The sequence below is a fragment of the Pseudonaja textilis genome, chromosome 6, assembly GCF_049901715.1.
Source record: "Pseudonaja textilis isolate UNSWEBS1 chromosome 6, rPseTex1.2, whole genome shotgun sequence".
Classification (NCBI taxonomy): Eukaryota; Metazoa; Chordata; class Lepidosauria; order Squamata; family Elapidae; genus Pseudonaja; species Pseudonaja textilis.
Genome location: NC_141995.1, coordinates 24,931,570 through 24,958,897, shown reverse-complemented (window position 1 = coordinate 24,958,897; position 27,328 = coordinate 24,931,570). Strand labels below are relative to the sequence as shown.

General features: G+C 33.9%; 1 protein-coding gene across 6 annotated transcripts in view; it reads right to left on the bottom strand.

The window, feature by feature from the left end:
• ANAPC10 (anaphase promoting complex subunit 10) overlaps positions 1 to 27,274 on the bottom strand; it is a 31,214-nt gene extending 3,940 nt beyond the window's left edge. For 2 of the 6 annotated variants that reach the window (XM_087936083.1, XM_026698098.2), the window contains exons 1-4: positions 27,147 to 27,201; positions 20,129 to 20,249; positions 19,154 to 19,244; positions 17,359 to 17,479 (exon numbers count right to left, since the gene is read on the bottom strand). In XM_087936083.1, the coding sequence (XP_087792209.1) occupies positions 17,359 to 17,479; positions 19,154 to 19,244; positions 20,129 to 20,243 (327 nt within the window). In that variant the 5' untranslated portion in view covers positions 20,244 to 20,249; positions 27,147 to 27,201. Of the gene's footprint in view, positions 1 to 17,358; positions 17,480 to 19,153; positions 19,245 to 20,128; positions 20,250 to 26,758 lie in introns of all 6 variants that reach the window. The other 4 variants (XM_087936086.1, XM_087936087.1, XM_087936085.1 and 1 more) reach the window with 4 other exon arrangements.
• Positions 27,275 to 27,328: the final 54 nt, after the last annotated feature.

Below are 27,328 nucleotides of genomic sequence, written 5' to 3'. Positions count from 1 at the left end.
ATGTGATTATAACTTTAACAACAATTTAAAAGAAAACATTTAAAACAAGAAAAACCATTAAAATTAACAGTGTTATGGAACGACATTGGTCAACACATTCCAATAAAGTTTTAAAGGAAATGGGGGAACCTCTGCTTCCCCATAAACTGGTAAACTATAACTTCTACCGCTCCTCAGCATGATATAGGGCCAGGATGGCAGCTTAATAACTGTTTTAGAGAATGGGGAAATCTGCTTTATATATAGGGCTTCTTTCAAACATGGAAGTAGGATAAAATGTTGTGAGTTGGCTAGAGTTGTGTTTAAAAGTTAGGCAGCTGAATATATTTGTAAATAAATAAATGGAATTGAGTATAGACACCTATGATTATGCATTTTGCTATGGACAGACATAGCAGACAATGGTTGTATAATACTTTTCCCATGTAGGAAAAGAATGCCATATTTCATACTGTGGTATAAATTAAAATGTGAAAAGGGTATTAAAAATCCAATTTCCTCAGAATAATTTCTAAACGTAAGAAAATCACATTTTCCCCAAAACGGTAACTAATATATACAGCTACAATAACAAATTCTGGCACTGTTAATTGAACCAAAGAAGAATTAAATCAATTGACTATCAGCTAAGCTCTTGAGAAGTTGATATCTTAGAGAGACTGTGTCAAGATTAAAGTGCTTTGCTTCTTTCGGAACCTTATCACTATTCAATTTGCCAATTAGCTTGGGGGAGGAAAAGATGGAATGGAATGTTGAGATGTTGTGCATAGAGTGTGAGAGCCGGAAACCATCAAGGCCATCACTTCAGGTACTTGAGAAGGAGGTGGATTGTTCCCATAACAAAAGGACATCTCATAATTGGACAATGTGAACACCCATGGTGTGTGTGTGTGGAGAAAGGGAAGCTATTGTTTAACTAAGCAAGACTTTGTGCGGGAAAACCAGAGCTGGTTTTGATTCTTTAGTGCCAAAATGGTATATCCAATAAAGTTTTACTTTTGGTAATTTAAAGCTCCCAAGATTGTTCACTTCTTTTGGGTCCGCTAGTTGGACAATTGACAGACTTTATATGTGGTACCACTCTTTTGGATTTTAGCCATTATACTTTATTGATAACAACACTGAGAGATACATATAATTCTTGTTTGGTCTACCTTCCATATACGATATCACTAATAGACTTTATAAGATAACAAATCAATAATTAGTTAATTAATAAATAATAAATTGTAAATAATAAATCACAATAAATTATAATCATAATCAATAGTAAATTTAATAAAGTTAGAAATTCCTGAAATAGATGCTTTAAAATCACATTTTTGTTCAAATATACATGGAAATAAATAGATACATGTAACAATATCAGTCAACGTAATCTGGGACTATTTCTGTACTGTAATTCAGATATATGCTACATAAAATAAGCACGTATCTCATATCTTATCAAGGTACATTTAGGGATTTCACAGTTATTACTAGTCTTTTCTTTGAGTGGTAGTATATTACTAAGTAGTCCATATTAGATGGACTTTGGAAAATAAAATATAACCAAGTATTATTGAACACAAACATTTAGAACAAGATTAACATTCATACAAAAAGTGAAAATATACACAAACAACGACTGGCCAAAATTTAGATAATACCTCATACAATGATTTAATATATTTATTTTGCAAATGATACATCTCTCTAAATGATTGTCACATTGGATTGTTTTAAGAATGACAACATGTCCGGTCTATTGGTTTTATGCTATTTCAGCCAAGATCTGCAGACAAAGTGTTCTGTACAAACAAAAGAATTTTCTAAACAATCATATTTGATAACTTGCAGCTTCTCCAAAACATTAGTCTTTAATTATTGGAATGAAACTAATGGACTGCACACTGACCTAAAGTGGAAGACAAGATGGGTCACTATAATATGAGTTTAGGACTATTTTTTTTCATACAATTCCTCCCCCACCCCGACATTAAAGAGAGATGCCAGATTAAAGTATGCCATAGTCCCTGTGGCTTACGTGAATATGAAAAAGAGTTGATAAACAAAGCAAAGAAATACTGGAGTAGGATTCATATCTTCATAGAGAAGATTCTTAAAATGTATATAAAGGTAAAATCAGACATTTATATTTAAGACCTAAGGGACAAAAACTTTGAAAAAAAAATGGAGCTTTGATGTTATATATGCTGATAGCCGCAATATGGATATGCATAAAAATGGAAAGATACTTTAATTCCTACAATGGATAACTGGCTGCAAAAGCTGGTGGAGTTAGCAGAAATGGCCAAATTGATTGCTTTAAAAAAAGAATACAACTAATTTTGTATCTGCTTGGAAACCGCTTGGGGATTTTGGGCTTGAGGTGGAAAAAAATAAAACTTTGATTTTAGTTTTGCTAATTAATTTTCTATTATAGAAATGGCTAGTAATTTTACTATGTAAAAGTAAAAAGCTGAGGTTGTATTTATTACCTTATTCTAGTGTTAAAAAGAGTTGAAACTCAATGCTTTTCTTTTTATTTTCCCTTTGACCCTACACTTTATCCTTGTCTACTTTCCTAATATTTTCCTTTTTCTTTTATATTGCAATAAAATAACAAATATTAAAAAGAGCTTGATAGATAGGGATTATCCTGGAACATGTTTTTTCAACCTTATCGACTTTAAATAAAGTGGACTTCAAACTCCCAAAATTCTCCAGCAATACTGTTCTAGAGCACGGGGATCAACCATCACATGATGTTTCACAATGTTTTTTTACCTTCGTGGAGCTGGGCTAGGCATGGCCTTCACGTGATGTGTCTGGCCTGCAGCCCGCCAGTTTGACACCCCTGTTCTGGAGTAACAAAACATAAATCTACAAATGTTTCTCTTCAGCACAAAAAAATAATTTTTTAATGTTAATTTTTCCTACCAACATCAGAAAACATTCCAACACTGGCTGTTTTATTTCTCTCCCTTCCTACCCGCCTCTCTTGCATTTGGTTAACTGACCAGTCCTACTCTGCACTAGATGTGTGTTATTTGTTTTGCAAAGATCACCCATGAATATAAAATGTCTCCATTTGTTACTGGGATTATATTAGTGTAAGAACTCAGCATAAAACTGCAATGCCTTTTGAAATAATGTATTTTACAGTAAACTGCCAGGAATCCCTTCCCCTCAATTCTTCACTAAGGCTTCAACCCCTGTTTCCCAGGTTTTTTTTGAGGTTCCCCAAACGTCAGAAGAAATTTGGGGGTATGCACCAGGAGATGTCCCCTGCATCAGACTCTGGCACATTCTATTCTAATGTTCTATTAGACTTAGATTATTCTAAGCTACAGAGAATAAATAATTAGTTATTATTTCTACTATTATATTGCATACTGTTTTTTAGTACTATGGCTTGAAAGACTCATGGAAAATATTTTTCTTCTACTTCCAGTCTTTGCATATTCAGTTGGTCCTATTTTTTATCATGTATAATGGAAAAATACTATGAATGTGTCAATGAAAGCTCATAATTTACTTCCAGAATTGTTTGTTATGTCTAGACAGAACTACTGAATATGAATAAAGGAACAAATAAAACATTATAAGCTAAGCAATGGTGTTAAAGTATTTTTGGATCTGTACAATTTCAGCAGGTGAGAAAACTTCCTTATACAGGTAGTCCTCAACTTAGAACAATTCATTTAGTCACCTTTCAAAGTTACATCATAACTGAAAAAAGTGACTTATGACCATTTTTCACAGTTGTGACTATTGCAGCATCCTCATGGTTGTGTGACCAAGATTTGTATGCTGGGCAACTGGTTCATATTTATGATGGTTGCAGTGTCCCTAGATCACGTGAACACCTTTTGTGACTTTCTGTTAATGAGGAAGCCAGATTCACTTAACCGGGTTATTAATTTAACAACCACAATTATTCACTTAACAACTGTGCCAAGAAAAGTCATTAAATGGAGCAAAACTCACTTAACAAATGTCTCACTTAGCAACATAAAGTTAAGGACTACTTGTACTAATATAACAGCATCCTACTTCATTTATAGTTTTTGCAAAATACAAGCTTCTAATTACATATAAAAAATCATGAGCAAAACAACAACAACTCTGAAGTAAAAGCTGAAATGCTATAATCAAATAAATCTTTGGAGATAGAATGCTATTTTTACTAACCTAAATGGTGTATTAGGGGGAAATCAGAAAGGATGGTTCTATCCACTACATATTCTTCCATCTTATTTCCCTGAATCTTGCCATTTTCTGTACAAATGAATACACATTTAAAAATGTCTGTTTATAAAGACTAAGCATATCACTTCTATTGATAAGGAAAGCTCTAACCAGAAATACATATGGAAATATTATGTTCAATTAATATTTTCATCTTTCGGTGTGTAAAAAACCAGCTGTAGGGGTTTTGCAGCAATATGCAATGATATGAATACCTCAGTTGAAGATCTACAAAATAGTAACAGAGTTTTTGTGTGGCAAAGCTGGTACTTTAAATTGAGGAGGGGGGCTAATAAAGTCAGTTTTGTTGTTTAGAGACTGCTTTTCCAATTGCATTTAAAGTTTACACATTCTGTCTTCTTTTAAGAAAAAGAAAAAAGTTTATAAATTTTTAAAGGTTCTGTTAAAGATGGTGCTGCTGATCGCAGCCCCAGTGAAATGTTCTCTAGTTGATTTATCAATTATAATTTATTTATAATTTATCAGTTATAATTAATGATTGTAACTATAATTTATGATCTATGATTATTACTTGCTGTTTTATGTACACTATGAGCTTATGCACTGGAGACAAATTCCTTGTATGTCTAATCACATTTGGCTGATAAAAAACATTCCATTTCATTCCAAATTAACTTGAAATTCTTATTTCATACATGTAGAAGTCAAAGAGAACATTACTTCTTACCTTTTTATCTGCTAAACTTTATACATGGTACTATACAGGGTAGGGTAAAACAAGCATTTTATAAAGAACACTGTGGATTCACATGAAAAGATTATCTCTATCAATTCTTTGTTGGTTTTGTTTTAGAACCAGGATTTTGAGCGATCTAAGGCAATAGTGTTATTTCAATGCCAGATCATTATCTCAGCAATAAATACAGCAACTGTATCAGAGAAAACCATGTTTTTAAAAACTGAAGAGGATATCCTACATTCCAAGTATAACAATAAATTGTAATTGCTTGCATGTTTTCTATTCCTGACCACCTACAAGTTATTCCACTATGATTACCCTGACCTGTATATTATAACCAGCAACATATTTTTGCTTTAGGCAGGTCACCAACAATAAAGAGATGTTGAAGATTGGAAAACATCGTTTAACTAAAGGAAAGCTAAGAGAAATGACACATTTTGTAAATAAAAAAGGAATCAACAGTAGCTCTTTAAAATTACTTTTTCCTACATCTTGTATGGGAATTGAAGAACACTTTTAACTAAATACAAATGTAACTACTCTAGTCAATTATATTTAGATCATATTGTCAGACAGCTCTTTTTAAGATTAGTATCAAAAGTGCTTGACACAATCTTTTTTAAAAAATCAGAAGCTAAGGGATAGTTCATCTAAAATGAAAATCAAGTTTAATATCTTCAATAGTTATATACCAGTATTAAATTATATTTTCCCCAACTACCACACATATATAAACACAAACATTTCTTATTTTTTTCCTTTCAAGGCAAAAATAAGAAAACAGGTTAGAAGAGCATTGCTTTTTTTCTGAGAAATCAGAAAAAAAAATGTATTTATCCAATTCTCTCACCTCCACTGTTTTTTAAACCTTTTTTATGTAGTAATGACCAACAAATTTAATAATATTCACTACAAACTTTAAAATGTAAAAGCCAAAGAGACTCAAATATTTTTTCCAATATTCTAAAGAGAACTTTTAAGGGGGGAAAATGGTGTGTGAACAACAGACACTGATGTTCACACAAGCATGCTGCGTGCAGCTCAGCAGGCGGTATTTCTGTTTTTATTGGATTAAGCCCTGGCACAATGGAGCTTCAATGTCATAACTGCTTATTTCACTACATGCCAGCCTTGAAAACAACAGGTAAAAAGAAAATAAAGCCAAGGACATAAAAAGAGAAAGCTGCACCCTACCTATTTTTTTCTTTTCAGAGAGTCACAACCTAGAATGTTCTTAATTCTTCATTTCAAACTATATAATTTATAACCATGACACAAATAAGGAAGAAGCACAAAGCAGAAAATACAGAAACATAACGTTCCCGAGGTTCAGTTTACAAGGACCTCACACAAAGTTTTTTTTTTTTGCTCACTAGTCTGCTAGAAACAGCATTATTTGCTAAAAATGCAAAAGCTGCCAAAAGCTATGGCCCATCTAAAGCAAACATGTTTAAGATGGAAATGGAGAGCCAGTGCTGAAGGAAGCCAGACGATAGTGTAAAAAAAATTTATCTTAACCCTGTAGAATAGGTTGCTCTTAAATAACTGTAAGTAAGTTGTGCTCACACATCAACGATCTGAGTTATACAAAATGCATTATGATAATAAGAGAAGTAATCAGAAAGTTTGAATGTGATTAAGCTATTTCCCCTCCCCCATCTGTCAAGTTATTGGGAATTCAACACTAGTCTTGGTTCACATGCTAGAACAATGGGAAAATTTTCCGAATGGTTGAATGCTAACCCTGACAAGTGTGGAGAGCCAACTACAATACATTATATGGTAGCATAACCTGCCACCCACGAAGCTGAGAGCACAGCTTTCAAACACATGCAGTGAGCTGTAAAACCACAAAATCCCTTATTACATATTGTCTCTCTCACTTTAGGTGAAACATACCATCATTTCCCCCTCATTACAAATCTAATGGACTTTTTTGGGGGGGAGGGGGAGGAGGGGCTAGCTTTCCAATCAACTAAATAATCATTTTAAATATCAGGTGCAATGCAAATCAGTGCTTTTCAAAAGACAAAAACAATCACCTTTCTCTGGCTTATAATGAATCTTAGCATGTCATATTTGTTACTTTTAATTTATTTAAAAAATAGAAGCCCCCCCCCTAATTCTTTTCCAACCGAACCCAGTCTCTTTCTATTTGATATTTCTTGATATTTAAATAGACCATGAATTGGAGCAGCTGTATTGAATTCTGCTTTGTTGGAAAAATGAGTGTGTTATGCTAATTTTTTTCATAGCTGTGAAGGATCTGTAAAAATTTAAAAAAAATTTAAAGGAAAATCATAGTGATATGCCAATAGTTTTCTAATACTATATAGAAAAGCTGAATTTTTACACAATAGATGCTTTCTTCCACTGCATACTGACAGCTTCACAAAAACAAATTTTAGGATACTCAGATGTACTGCTCTAGATGTTGGCTTGTTAACGTAAAAATCAGGCATGGTTACAGAATGTCAAACATACTCCACCCTCATTACAACAGAGTATAATCACCAGCCAAACTCTCATTACAACAGAGTGCAATCACCAGCCAAAATTTGTGATTTCATCAAAAAAAAAGTTAAAAGGAGGGGGAGGCAAACTGAAATAGGAGAGTATTAGTCAAATTCTTAAAAATATGTTCCAAGACAAAAGAAAACTTTTTAGTAAATGTTTTCACTAAATGTTTTACTAAAGCATTTGTGTTTATGAAAAGAGCAAAACCCCATTCAAACATTTAGTATGTGCACATTTGGTACATGATCTCCTAACCTCTATGTGACTGACTCATACATTCCACGTTCTTAAGATGATGTTCCAGTTTCTTATGGAACTTTTTAACTTGTAATTTTGTTGGCAGAGGAAACTTGTTTGGTATGTTTGTTATTTAGCGACAGGGTCAATGAGTCTAGTGACCTATTGGTCAGTCTGCCCAATAGCTCAGCAGCTTCTTTGATTGAACCTATTTACAGCCTGCTATGAAAGAACATACAAGCTATCCACTAAGGCACAATTAATAAATTTAAATGCAAATTCCAGCAATACACTATTCTGAATTTGTGTCACTCTTTATGGGCATTGCTTATAGTTCATCAATACAATATTTCTGGAACCTTTTGTGCAAATCCAAAATCCTTTTGAAAAAATGTTATATTCTTTCTGGCAGAGAATGCCATGCTTAATTGAAGACTTATAGTACTGGGATATGGTGCCATTCAAAATCTGCCATACTAAGAAGAGCTTCTCTTAGATACTAAAATACTTACATCATATTACAAACTAAACAAAATTTTCTTACTTTTGTGTTCTGATATGAAAATAGGCAACTTTTGTTATAGGTACAAAAATAACTCCTAATAAATATATCTGAATATTCCTCCCACCTCTCATGGAGAAAAAACAATTGATAATCTAAGATTATATATATTTTGCAAAGAATTGAAATTCTTCAGAATGTATCATAAATTCATTTAACGTGAATGCATATTGTACATAAAGGATCAGGATGAGAAAGAAAGCTTTTATTCCCAATGTTGAAAACAGGAAAAATAAAATTATTTCTATTATTATGGGCCATTCAGATAGACTACATGGTTGTATCGAGAATGCCATAATTAAAAATCTGAATTAGCCATAAATCTGAAAAATATATTAATATATCAATAACTAATTAATTCAATTATAGCAACATGAAAAATAAAGCAAGGTTGTATCCTTGTTCCACTTTTTTAATTTTTACTAATGAATGGTGGTTGACAAGGTTATTCTGTCACTGTGTTAGGGATATGAAGGGCCTTTAAATTCTTTGCTTAATACTGTGGGAAATGGATAAATAACCCCCCCCCAAACCCAATACCTTGAACAAAAGATTGTTCATAATTATATTAATGGTATATTAATGGCAATAATATTACGCAACTAAAATGCTTTAGGTATTTGGAGTATTATCTTTCATTTCCTGGATGCAGAGACCACAGGCTTGGCCCATACATCACAGATGGGCAGGTGAGTGCTTCAGCCATATTATCCTTTTAGTCTACATTGTGGCTGCCCTAAAATTATTTGAGGAAAACAATATTGCATAATTATCATAGGGGATTCAATTGGGGCATTCAACTAAGGCCAGAATCCAGGTATTTGAGATCCATTATGGAAGAACCAAGATAGAACCAGTTTGGTCTAGTGATTAAGGCACCAGGCAAAAAATCAGGAGTCTGAATTCTCTACTCCCACCTTCGGCATGAAAGCCCAGCAGGATGATTTTGGATTAGTCATTCTCTCTCTGCCCATTATGTCAAGCTCAGGCAACAAGTTGACAATTCTTGTCGCAATTAATAGGTCAACATTCAAATGGATCCGGAAAAAAGTGGACCCTGCACTTGAAGGAAAATATTAGGAAGAAAAAATATGTATGAGCCCAGATATGCATCTAATGCACATTTAAGACTTAGAACTAAGAATTACCAAGGACAGAAGTCAGGATCTGGATTGTATCTTTTAATTTCTGGCTAAAACTACTATGTAATCTAATAGATCTGACATTTCTGATTAACAGGGATAACAGCCAAACTATCTGGCAGATATCCATTACAAAAAAACTGACAGCCTATGGCTTCCCTAATTAGGCAATGCAGAAGATGGGATATGACAATTGGCAAAACAAAAGTTCACTGGAAAGTATCCTTGATGCAGGATCACAATGTGATTTCAATTTTAGTCACCTAGGCTAGATTAGATTTGGAGACCATTTTTTAACACCAAGGCAGACAATTATCACCAATCCTTAACAAACAATATATAGTAGAGCATTTGCTCTGGATAAATTCAACACCTCCCTTCAACAGTTATTGATGATAAATAAATCAAAAAAAAATCTCTTCCATGTACAACCTTGCCTCTGTGATTCCCACAACCATGCAGGATGTTCACACGTCCTGTTGCACTGTAATATCTATTAGAACCTGTACAAGTTATTAATTCAGCAATTCCAAGTAAGAGATGACCACTTGTATGTCTCTATCTTCTAGCAGATCATACCAATATCACTACGGCCAATAACACAATCAAATTGTGCCTTGCTTCTTCTACAAGAAGCAACCAATAGTGTCCAATAAAAAAACTTATGTTCTTTTGATATCTTTAAAATTTTCTCCTCTCCCTTTCCTTTTGTCGTAACTTTTAACTTTTACCTTTTTTATGATGTATATAGAATTTTATGTATATATGTGTACATGTACACATATTGGACAAAAACCCACAATAATTTTTTCTATTCAGCTTGAACTGGCTCTGATAAAGTTGAACATTTTTTCTAGGACTCATCTAGAATACTGGATGAAAAAAAAAAAAACTAAACGTTTCCTTAAAATAAACTCAGATTCAAATCCTATTGAATCTATGCACACATTGATGTAATTAGCTTACAATAGGGAAACGGGTTTTTTTTTAAATGATCTCTGCAAGTCCTTAATGTAAGGTTGTTGTTTTTTTCTCAGAGACCTCAAGTCAATCTAGATTTTTGGCAAACTCATGGATAGGTCCCTCTAGTTTTCTTGACAAAACTGTTTAAATGAACTGTCATTACCTTTTTCTGAGATGTTTTTAACTCCTCAGTCTAGGGGTGAAGGTGATTGGCCTGAAGTCATCCATCTGGCTTTCATACCTAAGACAAGATTAGAAGCTGGCTCTCCCCATTCTCAGAGCCTTAACCATTACAAACACAATGCAAATAAAATCTATAAGAAGACCCACCAAATGTAGAGTTGAGGTGTGTAAAATGAATATACCCACTCCTCATTTAGCGACATAGCACTAAGCAGACACATTCCTGTTCCTTAAATCAGAAGTGAAATGGTTGCTAAACAAAATGGTTGCTCACGTATGATCGTGAAATAGAGAGTGAGTGAATGGCGGAAAGCTGCAAAGATCATTCAGATAAGTTACCTCATACAGTGTTTTGTGCTTGGCTCATTTTTTTCCTACAGCCCCTCCCAGAAGGTGGAAAGATTGCTTATCTCTTTTTGAGCTGCTTTTCTCCTTAATGCAGCACTTCCCTGAAAAGTGCTAATACAAGTTAAGAAGTTCAATATTATTACCTTAATTAGTTGATTATAACCCTCAGACCAGCTTGCCCCCTGCCTGAAACTGACCAGAATAAATCAGTTCCACAATGAAGACTTGTTGTAAGGTGTAAGAAGGTTGTTCTAAATGCAGGAGTTTTATCTTATTGTTATATTTACAAATGGTTACTAGTCAAAGTAATTGCTAAACAAGAAGTGGCTATATAATACTGGCCTGCTATTCTATATTCCAAGGGTCTTCAAACTTGGCAAGTTTAAGACTGATGGACTTCAACTTCCAGAATTCCTGAGCTAGCATGACTGGAAGAGGAATTCTGGGAGTTGAAGTCCACAAGCCTTAAAGCAGTCAAGTTTGAAGACCCCTGCTATATTCCTTTCTTCCTACATCTCTTCCCTGATTGTAAATTAAAAAGAGTGAGAGTTTTTCTCTCAGTTTAATCCTAAAAGCAGGTGCACAATTTCACTATATTACCAGTTTCATGTGTTAAAGAGCTTTGTATATGGGTTTCAACCACCTTTTTTCAGGTAACAAACTTTATTTGAACTTTATGGATTTTTAAAAACTTTATGGAATTAATATAATGTGAGATTTCCCTCATAAGCATTTTAGTAATTCTAAATATTCTAGCTCTCTGATTTAACCAGTACGAACAATTCCAATAAATGTATTTATATCCATTTGATATGTATATTGTACTGTCAAAGAGGAGAATCTCATGCTAGTGAATGTTAATTGTTGCAAGATTATCTTTGTTGATTGCTGAATTAAATGAAAACCTAGCAAACAGATAAAATATTCCCATTGTTGATGCAAACAAAGAATAAAAGGATGACAACAATTCATTATAATTAGTTACTTTAGAGCTATATTTTTGGTGCCAAAATGCAGAAAAGCCAATTACTTTAGCTCTACATTTTTGGTGCCAAAATGTAGAGATTACTAATGGCAATAGAACGAGAATTTCTATTGGCATAAAAAATTAATTAACAAGGATTCATACAGATTTATTTCCAAGTTAGTTCACATATCACAGTATTGAAATTATGTTGTAAGCAAGAAACTACATGCTACATAAAAATTGAATACTAAAGATACTTTCTTAGAAGAAGCAGCAAATTACTAAGTTTTTGTTTGCAAGTGAGAACTAAATTGAGATTAAAATCTTTTGAACATAAGCAGAATTAGGGACTGTTTGAAGTTATGATGGACCTCCCCAGAGCTACTTACAATCTGGTTTTGAAGTTGACAGCTGTCCTCCTGTGGTCACAGGATCACATTTTAGGCCAGAATTTCCAGCTTTTTTCTGCGTCCTGTATCCATGTGATCAGGATTTACAACATTTTTGGCCAGGTATTTATTTCTGGTTTCCAACAAAAACTGCCCATTGGACTCTTTTTAACAACTGCAGTGTTGACTTCCAGTTTGAAGGGCTTCGGCGACAGACAGAAATCCGCGATCATGCATGGTTTCTGTCTGGGCTCGCCACTGGAGGGCCCCGAGCCGGCTGGTTTCAGGGCTAAGCCACTCCGTAGAGGTGGTGAAGAGGGGGGAGACCGCCAGCAGGGTCAAAGAGAGCTGCATCTCTCCTCCTCAGCTGGCCATTACTCCCTTTCCCGAAGGCGGTTGCAGCGGTGGTCAGAAATGGCCACCACAAAGAAGAACTCAACCGGAAAAGAATGTGCAGGAGGAAGATAAGAAGTGAAAGTTTTGGCTGACCAGGTTCAATTGTAAAAGCAACAACCAAGGTACCCTGGAATTTAAACTTACAAAAAAATAACATCGCTCCCAAAGAAGAGTCGGAAGCAGTGAAGGAAAGTGAAAAGGGAAAGGTTTGGCTTTTTTTTTCCTTCTCTCTCCTTCCCTATACTGACAACTAAGAGACTTAAATAAGAAATCGGAAAAATCCGCTTTGACATCAATAGGCAATTAAGCTGAAAATAAAACAAAATACCAAAGGGATAATAAAGATTTCTGGACATTAAAAAGTTTCTTTTTCATAAGCAGGAAGGGAGAGAAAAAAGAATAAGAGCAGGATCTGGAAGAGTGAGGAGACTGCCTGGAATTAAAAAGAATCTAAAAGTAAAACTTCAGCAAGACTTCTAAAAGATAGATTTTAACTGAAATTTTGCAACTAAATAGTAACCCCAGAAAGAGAAAGTGAAAAAAAGAGTAAAAAAGAAACAGTTTGCGTGTATTTGGATTATTTGGTGATTTTTGGATTTTGGGTTATTATATTTGAATCAACTGGGTGGTTGTTTAAAAATTTATACAATGGCACCACTTCTGGATGAATTGAAAATGGAACTTAAAAAGTACAAAGAAGATGCACAAGAAGGGAAGGGTTATTTTAGCTTCGTCTTTCAATTCTTAGAAATGGAGATTTGGAGCTATGAGAAACAACAAGAAACGTCTGCAAAACAAGAAGACTGGGACAAAGAAGAAGCCATCTTTAATGAACAAGTAATTCTACGTGGGGAAGAAAAAGGAAAGGGGGGAAAGAGAATGGAGAATTTAAGACTTAAAAAACAACCAAAGAAAAGAAAAATAATTCGAAAAATAAGTATAATACTGGAAAGCAACAGAAAAGGGGAATACAGAAGAGAGAAATATAGGTAGAGAGACAAGGGGGTAAAAAGGGGGAGAGAGAAGAAGAGAGGGAAAAAGGAAAGGAAAAGAAGTTACAAAGGACCGGAGTAAGATATAGAGAAACAGGACCTATTTAGAGATAATGGGTGAAAATCTAACTGAAAAAGGGATTCTGTAAAGGTACATATGATTGTATTGTTATATTAGTAATAGAAATAACTTTAGAAAATTGGAAACAATGTATGATTAAAATGAGGGATAAAACAGTTAGTGTAATTTAGTGAAATGTTTGTGAATAAAATAAGTGCAATAAAATAAATGAGAAAATTGAATTAGGAAGGAACGGGAAGAATTTAATTAGTTAATATTTTATAAAATATAAGTGAAGGGGGCAGGGAATTAATTATGGAAAGCTTATAATTGTTCCCATAGAAGTATGTTAAGACTTTAATGAATATTAATATTAATGATAGAATTGAATTGGAATGGAATGTTGTTTTAATTATATACATTTATAATTTTTTCTTTTTTTAAGAATACAGTGTGTATTTTAAGAATGTATCAAGCAGAATCCGAATGGAAGTTATGTATTATATTGAATGTTACAACTTTAGGGAAAAGATATAAAGGTATCATACTCCAATCAGTAACTACAGGAGAAATTTTGTTTAATGAGAAAGGATAATAGATAATTGAAACAGGACAAACAAAAAATATAAATACAATGATTTGAATTGAGATGATAATTAAAATGAAATTGAGAAAATTAAAAGACGGGAAAAGCTATGCAGAAAATATAAAATAATAATAAGATATGGAAAAGAATATAAAAATGAGCATGAACCTTAATTTGTGTCTGTACGAAGAAATGTAACCCGGGATTATGCTGCTTTCAAAAAAGATGTTTTATTTGTATTTTTTTTCTCTTTGTGAAAACTCAAATAAAATTTACACAAAAAAACAAAAACAACAACAACTGCAGTGTTCATTCATGCACTATGGTATTCATTTAATGACTGCTGCAAAAAAGTCATACAAATGGGTGTGGTAATTGTGGTGATCCTATTAATGACTGGCACAACTTATGACCATAATTCTGGCTTCAATTACAGTAATAAATCAAGGACTATGTTTCTGCCCACTGGTTCTTTCTGAGCAATGTGATTAGGATACAATCATTTTTCCAACCCTCATATTCCTCTTTAACTGCAATTGCCAAAAATTAGTGATGTGGTTCAAATATTTCTTCCAAACTAAATCTTGAATGTTTGAAAAGAAAAATGAAATAACTCAATTAATATTAAGAAGGCATGTGTTGTAAAAAGAAAGACAAGGTATCTCCATGTTTGTACTTAACCCCCCAATTTTTTTTGTTGCACTTAACAACAGAAGTTAACCCAGTTAATCAGCAAACAGAAGATAAGAAAAAATGAGTAACATTGTTTAAATTATCTCATATAATCATACTGGTCTTGATCAGACATAACACAGGAAAATAAACTTTCACAGATGTAGGGCTTATGCCTCATCTCAAGTACTACCAAGGAAGATCTAGGAAACTTCTGGTGATATTACAGATAAACCAGTTTGAAAGTCACTAGAGCACAAACAATAATTAGTAATCTGAATTATGCTTAGAAAAAATAAACTAAATTTAAATAATAATTTATAGGGCTGGTTTGTTTCTAATTGCCATGGTTAAGATTAACGTAACAGACTAAAAGGTAATTAATCTGAAATAGAAGCAGAAATTCTGAATCTTCTTGTGCTGTATCAGAAGATGAGAAAAGAGAGAATATAGAATGATGATAAAATCTAAATCATTCAGGCTTATTTTCATAATGCTAAATAGTTTAGAATGTTAACCTTTACTGAATTGGATTGTCTCTTCTTTTGTGAAAAGGGGGAATCTAAAATACAAGAAGTTTCACTTTTAATTAATTATGTAGAGTGAAAGAATGAGAACTAGAACAGAGCCGAAATCCTATGCACATTTTCTTGATAGCTTGGATTGGGCAATATTATTCATAAAAATATGTGTTTTCATTTATCTTGTTCTTTCTTCATATATTGGATAGATATAAGGACAATGAAAACCTATACAACAAAATGATCATCAGAAACTCTTAAGCACAGCTCTTATGATTACATAGATACATCCATATAATTTTCTTGACAGCTAGTGATTTTACCAGCTTCAACATTGATTATTGGGGGCGGGGGGTTCAATCAAGATTAGCCAGGTAGTGCTTCCACATATGACATTTAATAAACAGTTACAGTTTACAAATTACTGTTTCATAAGTGTAGTAATCTAATAGTCTAGTCTCCTGCCTTGGGCAGGAAGTTGGATTAGAAGTCCTCTAAGCCCTAGAATTCTATGGTTCTAGTCCTAATAATTTGTTGTTAAAATGCAAGTTGTAGAGAGCAGTAAATGTAATAGCACTTGTAAGATGTTTTCTCTATTTAGTAAGATGCTAAGACTTTCCCATCATCATCCTTTATTTGTATAAAATCAATTGGAAACAAATATAGAAGCAATAAAAATCTGGCAGCAGCTGAAAAAATTAAACAGGATTTGACATATCTATGAAAGTCTACACATCAAGATTAAAATTGGCCACTAAAATATAAACATTTTACATGCATGCATGAACAGCAAAGATAGCCTGTAGAATATAATTTTTCAGATTTCTCCCCATCAACCAAATTGCTCAGCTTCTAGGAAGATATACATATACATATACATATACTTATACATACACATACACACACACACACACACACACACACACATATATATATAAAAGTATACACAGAATGATGTTGGGACATGAAGCCAAAGTAAGAATTTAAAGACAAGAGTGACATCTAGTGGAACTGAATGATAAGGGGGAAAAATCAAAGAACAGACAATTGTAATAAATATTTTTCTGATTTTATTTTTAGGTTTAAAGCAATACTTCCAGAGAACACACACATTGTTTTCCCTGTCCCCTCTCTTTTAATTGAAAACTGGATTTTACCCTTCTTCTATTTTTTTGGCATGGGTTTTGAATATATTGCAATTTTTATTTTGTTTATATTTTAATTTTTTTCTAGTTTAGTTACTGGAGCAATCCTAGCCAATCAAAAATTGTATAATCAATGGATGACACAGATGTTCAATTGGATTAAGCAATCAATCATCTCATGGATTCAAGATAGTTATTGGTATACCGCTAGTTTATGCCAATTACGAAGACATCATCAAAGTTCAGTCCTTAAGTGCACAAATGAAAATATTAGGCATCTATAAATGGCATCCTAAGCCATTTGAAATTCCAGCCTATTCCGATACTGGGAGATTTTACAAAACAATTTGTGACATAATATGGCTGTCAGTTGCTTAAAGATAGACAGAAAATTTGTTGGTTTACACACAAAATCCTTTTTTTTTGCCTGCCTGCCTATCTATCTAGTTAGCTTCTCAGCCATTTGCTTTCTAAAACGGTACAAAAAAATGCAACATGGCACCTATGGATGCAACATGAGTATATCTTCCTTCCTTTCTTGCTGCTAATAAAGCATTCCATGGATCTCCTAAAACAGCTATGACAATCAAGCAGCTCTCTGAAGCCAGCCAAGGAGTTCAATTAACTGGACTGTATCCAATGTATTTATTTATTTATTACTTTCCAAATATTGGTCTGTGAATACAGATCTTTTGGAAGGACTTATCTTTAAAATGTTTTTAAGGAGTAAAGCATACCAACCCGAATTTCCTGAAGATTGTGAAAATTGTTCCCTACTCTCACAGAGATTTTGCTTGGAGTGTAACTTTCATCAGATTTATAATCTGCATAAATGCATAATGTCTTCACAGTAGTTTTTCTTCTGGAATCAAACAATCGCAAAATCAAGATTAGATGATAAAAATGTATGAAGGTTAAGTAAGGTTTAGTAAAACAATACCATTCTTTGGAAATATTGCAACTTGTTTGAATGGTAGGTTAACTCCAAAACAAATAAATACTGGAAAGAATTCTATTTTTTCCTATTTGAAATGTAGCTTTATATACATTACTGTATCTAACGTTCCTTGGATTCATTAATTATCCCAAGGTTCAAATTCCAAGCAATTTGATTTATTTATCTTAGTATTCAAGATTAGTAACATTAACCAAATATTTGTAATTTTAAGTTTTTAAAAATATAATTTAGGTAATTCATATCTTTCAACTTTTAGTTCATTCTAAAGTAATGTATAAACAATAAGTTAGGACTTTTTTGAATATCAAAAGTGAATGGATAAAAATACAATATTAAGTTACAACAGTGAAAGAATAATCTGTGCTGAAATACCTGAGATTTTGTGGCCATGAATTAAAGTTAAATTATTAAAATACATATCTAAATTATAATTTTTAAAGTTAGAGTAGTATAAAAGCAAATGTATAATTATTCTTATTTTCAAAAGTTAGTATTTTTACATGCCATGATTACACAAATCAAGGCATATTTCTGTTTTTATTTATCAAGGAAGATGGATTAATATGTACAGTATTTCCCCACTATAACTCTAACCCTTTTACCCTTGAAAAGCTAGGGTTATGCAATAATCTTAATTTTAAAATGTTTAAATCTATTTTGCAGGCAATTAAACTATGTTTCTCATAATATTATTTTGAATCAATTCAGTTTTCAGAAGGCTTCTTGTACACGTTCACAGAATTTTTTAAAAAAGTTAGATTTACCTCACAATACTTTTTGGATAAACAGTACTGTACATTTAACTGCAGTAACCTCACTTAACTGAATGACTTAGTGAACAGGTGTGCCATATTCATAAAAGTCCAATAAACTGAAGATAATATTATCCTGGTGATGTAACTGAAGGAAATTATATCATTTCTGTGATACAGATAGTCCTCGACTTACAACCATTTGTTTAGTGACCATTCAAAGTTACAACTGCACTGAAAAAAATGACTTATGACCAGTTGTCACCTTTACAACCGTTGCAGCATTTCCAGGGTCATGTAATCAAAATTCAGGCACTTGGCAACTGCCATTAGTTTATGATGGTTGCACTGTCTTGGGGTCATGTGATCACCATTTGAGACCTACCCAGCCAGCTGCTGCTAAGCAAAGTCAACGGGAGAACCCAACAACCACACAATTCACTTAACAACTGAAGTGTGTCACATAAAAACTGTGGCAAAAGAAGAACTTAAATGGGGCTTAACTCAGTTAACAACTACCTTGCTTAGCAACAGACATGTTGGGCTCAATTGTGGCTGTACATCAAGGACTACCTATGGTCATAGGGCAATACTTCTCTGAATACATCCCAACATTTCCAGTGAATGGAGGAACATTAGTAGTTCTGTCATTGAAAGCATTGAGGAATCTGGTAGAAGAAATCTCTGAAATGATGACTGAGTCATGGATCAGTGTGTGTGTGTGTGTGTGTGTGTGTGTGTGTGTGTGTGTGTAAATTGTATAAGAGATTTTTAAAAATGCTAAATGCATAACAATGAAAAATATTGGTGCATAAATATTCACTACCTGAATTGAATGTTGACCAAATGAGGCTGTGATCCATCAGATTGCCAGTATGTTTCTAGATTATCATCTCGTAACTGATCCACCCCAAAGCCTATTTTGAATATACAGAAGCAAACAGAGTCTTCAGCATAGCATCCTTAGGCAATCAATGTAACAAAACTAACAGTCTTATAGTTCATCCTAGGATGCTTACAACCTGTTATATTTGGAAGCATAGGAAATACTAAAACACTGAGAGCATCTATCTACTTATATGCTACTAAAACTCCTATGTCTGTGATCTTTAGCTGGGTGGAATGGTGCATCATATGGCCAAATGCATAACCAATGCACTTTAAATGGACTAACTAAAGAATTGGTTCAAAATCCGGGGCCCATGACCCACGTGGAACTGAAATTTGGCAAATTTATTAAAACATTATATGATGTAAACATTTATAAAACATTTCCTATTGTCAACTCCTAAGGTTTGAATGTCTTATACAGTTCAACATGGGCTACTTTCAAGGCAGATACATCTTTTAACATCACATTGAATTTGTAAGAATTTTTCCACTATGTTAGCTCTACCATTGTTTAAGACAGGACTGTCAAACTCCTGGCCCCTGGGCTGGATGCGTCATGCGCTGGCCACACCCATGCCCGGTTTAGCGAAAGGGGGGGAAGTCTCGATACATCACATGATGCCGCTGTGACATGAGTTTGACACCCCTGGTTTAAGGCATTGAGGAATCTGGTAAGGAAATGTCTCTGAAATGATGACCCAAGGGTTGCCCAATGGTAATCTAAAAAGCTCTTGCTAGTGAAAAGTAGTAGTGCATATTCTATATTCCTGAACTATTTTCTTGGACACCCAAATGCCTAAAACACTTAAGTTTGATTGTAATATCTAATTTAAATTAAATTCAAAAGTTACTTTCTACTTTTAAAGGGAGTTCCTGGCCTGTTTATAAACAAGATGCTTCTGCAATTTACCCGGTTTACAAGATGAAAGAGACCAAACAGCCTGTGAACCTATTTCTCGAACAGTTCCTGTCCTTTCCAACTGTTTTGGATCTGCACCAGGGGGAGTCTTGTTAGCAGTGGTCATTTTTCACTAGGAAAAAAAAAAAAAAGTATAATTTAAAATATTCCACATTCATGACAATAGGAACAGAAAGGAAAATGTTTAAAAGGTCTGCCACAAATGTAGCAATCTTTGGTTGAAATATTTTAGGTGACCTTCCTCCTCCCTCATTTTTTCCAGTGTTTCACATTTTATGGACCTAATGGCTTATAATTGCTTTAGACTAAGAATAGAAACATATTTTTTGGTTAATAAAAACAAGAACGAGAGTATGCTTAGGAATTTTAAATTTAAAACAAAATATAAGAGTGGAAAAAAGGATTGAGGTTAATCATGCTTATAATTCTTGCATAAGCTAACCAAGAAAAGGTCTAAATCCATTAAACAGAGCTGGATGGGATGTGGCTGTACTATTTATTGGCTTATCTATAGTCCTCTGTAATCCCAAATTATTACTTTGGGGATTTTACTGGAGATTAAATAACTCACAGAATAACAAATGAGGGAAATAACCACCCAAATTCTATCCTTTATCCAAACTCTCCGATTTTATTTTTCCCATTAGTTGAGAAACATCGATGTAAAAGGAACATAAAGTAGGACCTAGAACAGGAGATGTGACTCTTTATTTTCCCTTAGGTAAAACTCAACAATGGGACAGTCTCTTAGATCAGGGGTCTCCAACCTTGGCAACTTTAAGACTTGTGGACTTCAACTCCTAGGAATTCTGGGAGTTGAAGTCCACAAGTGTTAAAGTTCCCAAGGTTGGAGACCCCTGTCTTAGATCAAAGCCATTGCAAGGCTAAAATGAATAATCAGCATAGTCCATCCAGAAGTCCTTGAAAAAACCAAAATATAAAAAATGCCTATTTTTCTTATATAATTGATGAGTCAACCGATTTATTTTATACTTGAAAATAATCAATGATGAATTTAACTAAAAGTTATAGAATAAAGGAGTCATCCATTCTTTAAACATCACAAGACAATTTTTGCTGAAATCATATCATATTTTTGCTGATATTCATCTTTAACTTAAAAATAAAAGAATAAAATTATTCTTCAGAGTGTTAGCTGTAATAGTAATAAAAATTAACAGGAATGATTTATAAGATAATTACACAATGGGAAAATTCAGAAAGACCTTTAAAGTGTATTAATTACAGCTACTGGAGTGATTTCAAATGTATTAATAGCAAGAACAGTTTCCAGTGCGTTAGATCTTGTTTCCAAACTGTTTTTATATTATTTAAAATGTCAAGAATTTGTGGTTTGTGGCCACGTGTTAATTTTCTTTTGGAAAGCCATTTTCCATTTTAATAATATGGTCCTTTATTATTAAGAATCTTCCTATGACATTAAAAAGAAAATTTCCCTAGACACAGGATTAGAAAACAAATATTTAGAAAGTCACAATCAGTTCATCACTTAAATGTATTATAGAAATAATGCAGGAATTTGGAATTAGATTTCTGTGTATATAGATCATTGTTTACAAGTTTGTTACATTCTGATTTATTTATACTTGCTGAAAATAATCTTTTTATAAGTGAAAAATCAGTTACCAAATGGTTAAAGCCACTATGATAGCAGATGAAATCTATCAAATACAGCCTTAAATAGAAAATTGTCCAAGGTCTAACTAAATGCCATACATAAAATGGCAGGACAAAGCTTGATTTGGTATTCCAAAAAACTGGAGTCTCTACTAGAATAATGTACCTTATTCCTACTATAATCCAACATTATTGATCTTAACCAGAGGTCTCCAAACTTGGCAACTTTAAGACCTGTGGACTTCAACTCCCAGAATTCTCCAGCCAGCTATTCTGGGAGTTGAAGTCCACACGTGTTAAAGTTGCCAAGTTTGGGGACTTTTGATCTTAACGAAGAGCCCCAAGGGAGTTCTTAGTGCAGGATCAACATGTTACGCATGAAGTCCTTTAAGAAATGCCATTAAGGGTTCAATTTAAAGGTTCAGAGTAGCATGGAATTGGATCCCCAAAACACAGGTAGTTCTCAACTTATGACCTTAGTTGAGCTCAACATTTATGTTGCTAAGTGAAAAATTTGTTAAGCGAGTTTTGCCCCATTTTTACAACTTTTCTTTTCCATATTTGTTAAGCAAATCAGTGAATCTGGCTTCCCCATTGACTGTTTGTCAGAAGTTTGCAAAAAGTGGTCATATGACCACGGGACACTGCAACAGTCATAAATGTGAGTCAGTTGTCAAGCATCCGGATGTAAATCACATGACCATGGGAATGCTACAATGGTCATAACTGTGAAAAAAAGGTTGAAAGTCACTTTTTTCAGTGCTGTTGTAACCTTGAACGCCCACTAAGTAATCTGCTGTAAGTGGAGGACTACCTGTATGCTTGTAACCATATGCAACTGACACAAAACTGCAATAACTTCAGATGTTAGCTAAATTAGCATCTGGATAGCTGCATTTACATCAACTGAAGCTATCAGGCCACAATCAGGGACAGTCATTATGTAAACTAGGGGTCTCCAACCTTGGCAACTTTAACTCCCAGAAGCCAAGCTGGCTGGGGAATTCTGGGAGTTGAAGTCCACCAGGCTTAAAGTTGCCAAGGTTGGAGACCCCCTGATGTAAACATTAGAGAAATCTGTTTTGGAATAGTACAAAGCATAGCTCAGATCCAATTACCCTAGAAAAAGCAACGAAGGCAACATTGTTTGTATCTTATGATTTATGATTGTAACTATAATTTATGGTCTATGACTTATTACTTTTGTTACTTGTATGTACACTGGCAGCTTATGCACCAGACACAAATTCCTTGTGTGTCCAATCACACTTGGCCAATAAAGAATATTCTACTCTATTTTTCTATTACTACCTATTTTTCCCTGAAAATAAAGAAACAGCATCATCAAGTTTTGTATTTAGTTCTACAGGGAGAATACCATCTCATCTGACAATTGTACAATATTATTTAGATCATTATCTAGATTTGTTCAAGAGGTCCACAGTCTTTTTGTAGAACTGCAGGGAGACCTGAGAATTTGAAGACAATAATGTCCAAACTCTGGATAGTGTCTCCTGAAGACAGAATGTGGCAGATATATTTTTTACAGTATAAAAAATAAGGGTAAGCCAAAATTATGTGGCAGAATAGAAATAACATAAGAATATTGCTTTTGGAAACTTTCTCAAAAGTTTAGATGTAATACTGAGGCTAAAGAAGGAAAACGGGCCCTTCTGGTTTGAGTTCCTTCTGCGAAAGACAGAAATATGCGATTGTGCTCGGTTTCGGTCTGGGCTCGCCGCTGGAGCGCCCGAGCCGGCTGGTTTCAGGGCTAAGCCACTCCGTAGAAGTGGTGAAGAGGGGGGAGACTGCCAGCAGGGTTGAGAAGAGCCGCATCTCTCCTCCTCAGCTGGCCATTACTCCCTTTCCCAAAGGCAGTTGCAGCGGTGGTCAGAAATGGCCACCTCAAAGAAGAACTCGACCAGAAAAGAATGTGCAGGAGGAAGATAAGAAGTGAAAGTTTTGGCTGACCGGGTTAAATTGTAAAAGCAACAACTAAGGTACCCTGGAATTTAAATTTACAACAAAATAACATCGCTTCCAAAGAAGAGTCGAAAGCAGCGAAGGAAATGGAGATTTTTAGAAATCTTAGAAATGGAGATTTGGAGCTATGAGAAACAACAAGAAACATCTGCAAAACAAGAAGACTGGGACAAAGAAGAAGCCATCTTTAATGAACAAGTAATTCTATGTGGGGAAGAAAAAGGAAAGGGGGGAAAGGGAATGGAGAATTTAAAACTTAAAAAACAACCAAAGAAAAGAAAAATAATTTGAAAAATAAGTATAATACTGGAAAGCAACAGAAGAGGGGAATACAGAAGAGAGAAATAGAGGTAGAAAGACAAGGGGGTAAAAAGGGGAGAGAGAATAAGAGAGGGAAGAAGTAAAGGAAAAGAAGTTACAAAGGCCCAGAACATGATATAGGGAAACAGGACCTATTTAGAGATAATGGGTGAAAATTTAACTGAAAAAAGGATTCTGTAAAGGTACATAAGATTGTATTGTTATATTAGTAATAGAAATAACCTTAGAAAATTGGAAACAATGTATGATTAAAATGAGGGATAAAATAGTTAGTGTAATTTAGTGAAATGTTTGTGAATAAAATAAGTGAAATAAAATAAAGGAGAAAATTGAATTTGGAAGGAACGGGAACATTTTAATTAGTTAATGTTTTATAAAATATAATTGAAGGGGGGAATTAATTATGGAAAGCATATAATTGTTCCCATAGAAGTATGATATTTAATTGAAAAGTAATGTTAAAGATGTTAAGATTTTAATGAATATTAACATTAATGATAGAATTGAATTGGAATGGAATGTGTTGTTTTAATTACATATATTTATAATTTTTTCTTTTTTTAAGAATATAGTGTGTATTTTAAGAATGTACCAAGCAGAATCCGAATGGAAGTTATGTATTATATTGAATGTTATAACTTTAGGGTATATATTGAAGCCTAAATAAGAGTTAAATGGATAAACTTAAAAGATATAAAGGCGTCATACTCCAATCAGTAACTACAGGAGAAACTTTGTTTAATGAGAAAAGATAATAGATAATTGAAACAGGACAGACAAAAAATATAATAATGATTTGAATTGAAATAATTAAATAATTAAAATAAAATTGAGAAAATTAAAAGAGGGGAGAAGTATGCAGAAAATGTAAAACAGTAATAAGATATGGAATAGAACATAAAAATGAGCATGAAATTGAATTTGTGTCTGTATGAAGAAATGTAACCCGGGATCACGCTACTTTCAAAAAAGATGTTTTATTTGTATTTTTTTTTTGTGAAAACTCAAATAAAATTTACAAAAAAGAAGAGAAAAGAAGGAAAGTGGGAGAATATCATGTTCCATGTTATCAAGAGTCACTATAAGGACAAATTCAAGGAACAGTTACTGAATAGTTCCATCATCTAGTAACATAATGATCATAAGTGTTTCTGTCTTAATCCTAGGGTAGTATATAGACTAGAATAGATCTAGACAGTGTTTGGGAGGAAAAATTACCCAGAAATCCGAACTTAGACCAGTCAATAACTATATGCATCATTTGCAAGGCTTATGCAGCTACTTCAGAAGTTATTCCCAGTTGTCTACATATACACTGAAATTTTACTTTTTCACCCAATAAAACAAGTAGTTATACAATTAACACAACAGATTTAAAAGTTAGAAAATAGAGCTTCTACATCCTCCCAGGTGCTGCAAAGCACTTCTTTGCATACTTTTAAGTATCAGATTCAAAGAGCGAAGTACAAGGAGCAATTGGAGCACCATGCTTTCTCTGAGGTCCAGAATTTGAATATGCCCAAGGTTGGCAAAAATCTACAGAATATCCAAATTCTAATTAATGTATTTTAATGCAGTTATTTAAAATCACATCTAATGTGGATGTGTTTCCATAATTTGACTGAAGATACTTTGGGATATCTAATATCTAAATTATTTATCCTAGTCAAGTGAGATTTGACCTTAAAAGAAAATTTGGCTTCCCTATTTCAAGTACATTTGAGATGTTGTATATGATAAGAGGCATAATAATCCCCATAAAATCACTATCTTGAAGCATAACCATTGTTCAAACAATTTTCCTGCTAAGATAATGGTAGAATTTGATAGCTAAGAATGAACTGGCCCCATGGCTTAAACAGATTACATTTATACCTGAAATTAAAATATGACCCGTTTATGACAGGAGCTATTGCAAATCATGGGACAGAAACATTTTTAAAAATGCCTGTTTTCAAATAAGTTCAGATACAATCTTCTTTTATTTCTTATTCTGCTTTCTTACCTTATTTCTTACTCTGCTTCCTTACTTGCATGGCCACAATTTCTATGTTCCCTCTGTATAATTTCTAAAAACCCACATTTATACATACATGTGTGTGTGTGTGTGTGTGTGTGTGTGTGTGTGTGTATATATATATATATATATGCGTGTGTGTGTGTGTGTTTGTGTGTGTGTGTGTATGTGTGTCTACACCCACACACCTAAAGAAGCTACTTGAATAAGCAGCAAAACATTTCAAGACCAAAAGAAAAAAAGTCCAGACAACTCTACATGACTGATAATCTTCATATAGATACATTATATATTTAAGACACCTTATTTATGTTGCTCGCTCTTCACCCGTGTTCACAAATCCATATGAATATCCCAAAGGTGCTTTTTCAAGAGGCAACTGGATTTTCTGGTTTTTCTTTGAAGATGTTTCGCTTCTCATGCAAGTTTCTTCAGCTCTGACTGGATGATGGGAAATGGAAGGATTTACACTCCCTGCAGATAGCTGGCCATTTAGGAGTTGTTGCCTCTTGAAAAAACATATTTGGGACAACCATGACCTGGATGACTGAGAATCTCCATAGACATCCATATGAATACTACGATAGTACAGGCCAAGTAGAGAGAGAAAAGCACACATATAGCAAAACTACAACTGAGCCTTCTACCCTAACCTATTTTACCTTCCTTCTCCTAATGTTGCTTGTCACTTCAGTCAAAGCATCAAGGATAGTCCGCTCAGATGCGGAATACCCTACGTTCTATACAGCAGCTTTCTCCAACATGGAAGCGTAGGCTTTTTTTTCTTCATTCTAGGCTTTTTAATGCTGTCTTTAAAAAAATAAGAATAATACCGAGGGCCATTTCAGAGACCCCTTGAAATCATAATCAATAATTATATATGGTGTGAAACAAACGAACGCCTGTTAACAGCAAGCCAAAACGAAGATCAACGCTCTCTAACGCAGGGGTCTCCAACCTTGGCCACTTTAAGTCGGGAGGACTTCAAGGTTGGAGACCGCTGCTCTCTAACGTCCAATAGTTAGCACACGCGGTAAAACACTTACTTACTCGCCCCGCTAAGGTAACAGCGCTACCTGCTTTCTGGCCACGCCCTTCCCCTCTCCGTTTACTGATCGCCCGACTCCTTTAATTCTCCGAGACCATTGAGTTTCCAGACAGCCCGTCGCCAAGTGATGATGTCAGAGAGAAAGCGAGAGCGAGAGCGAGCGAGCGAGAGAGAGAGACTCTCA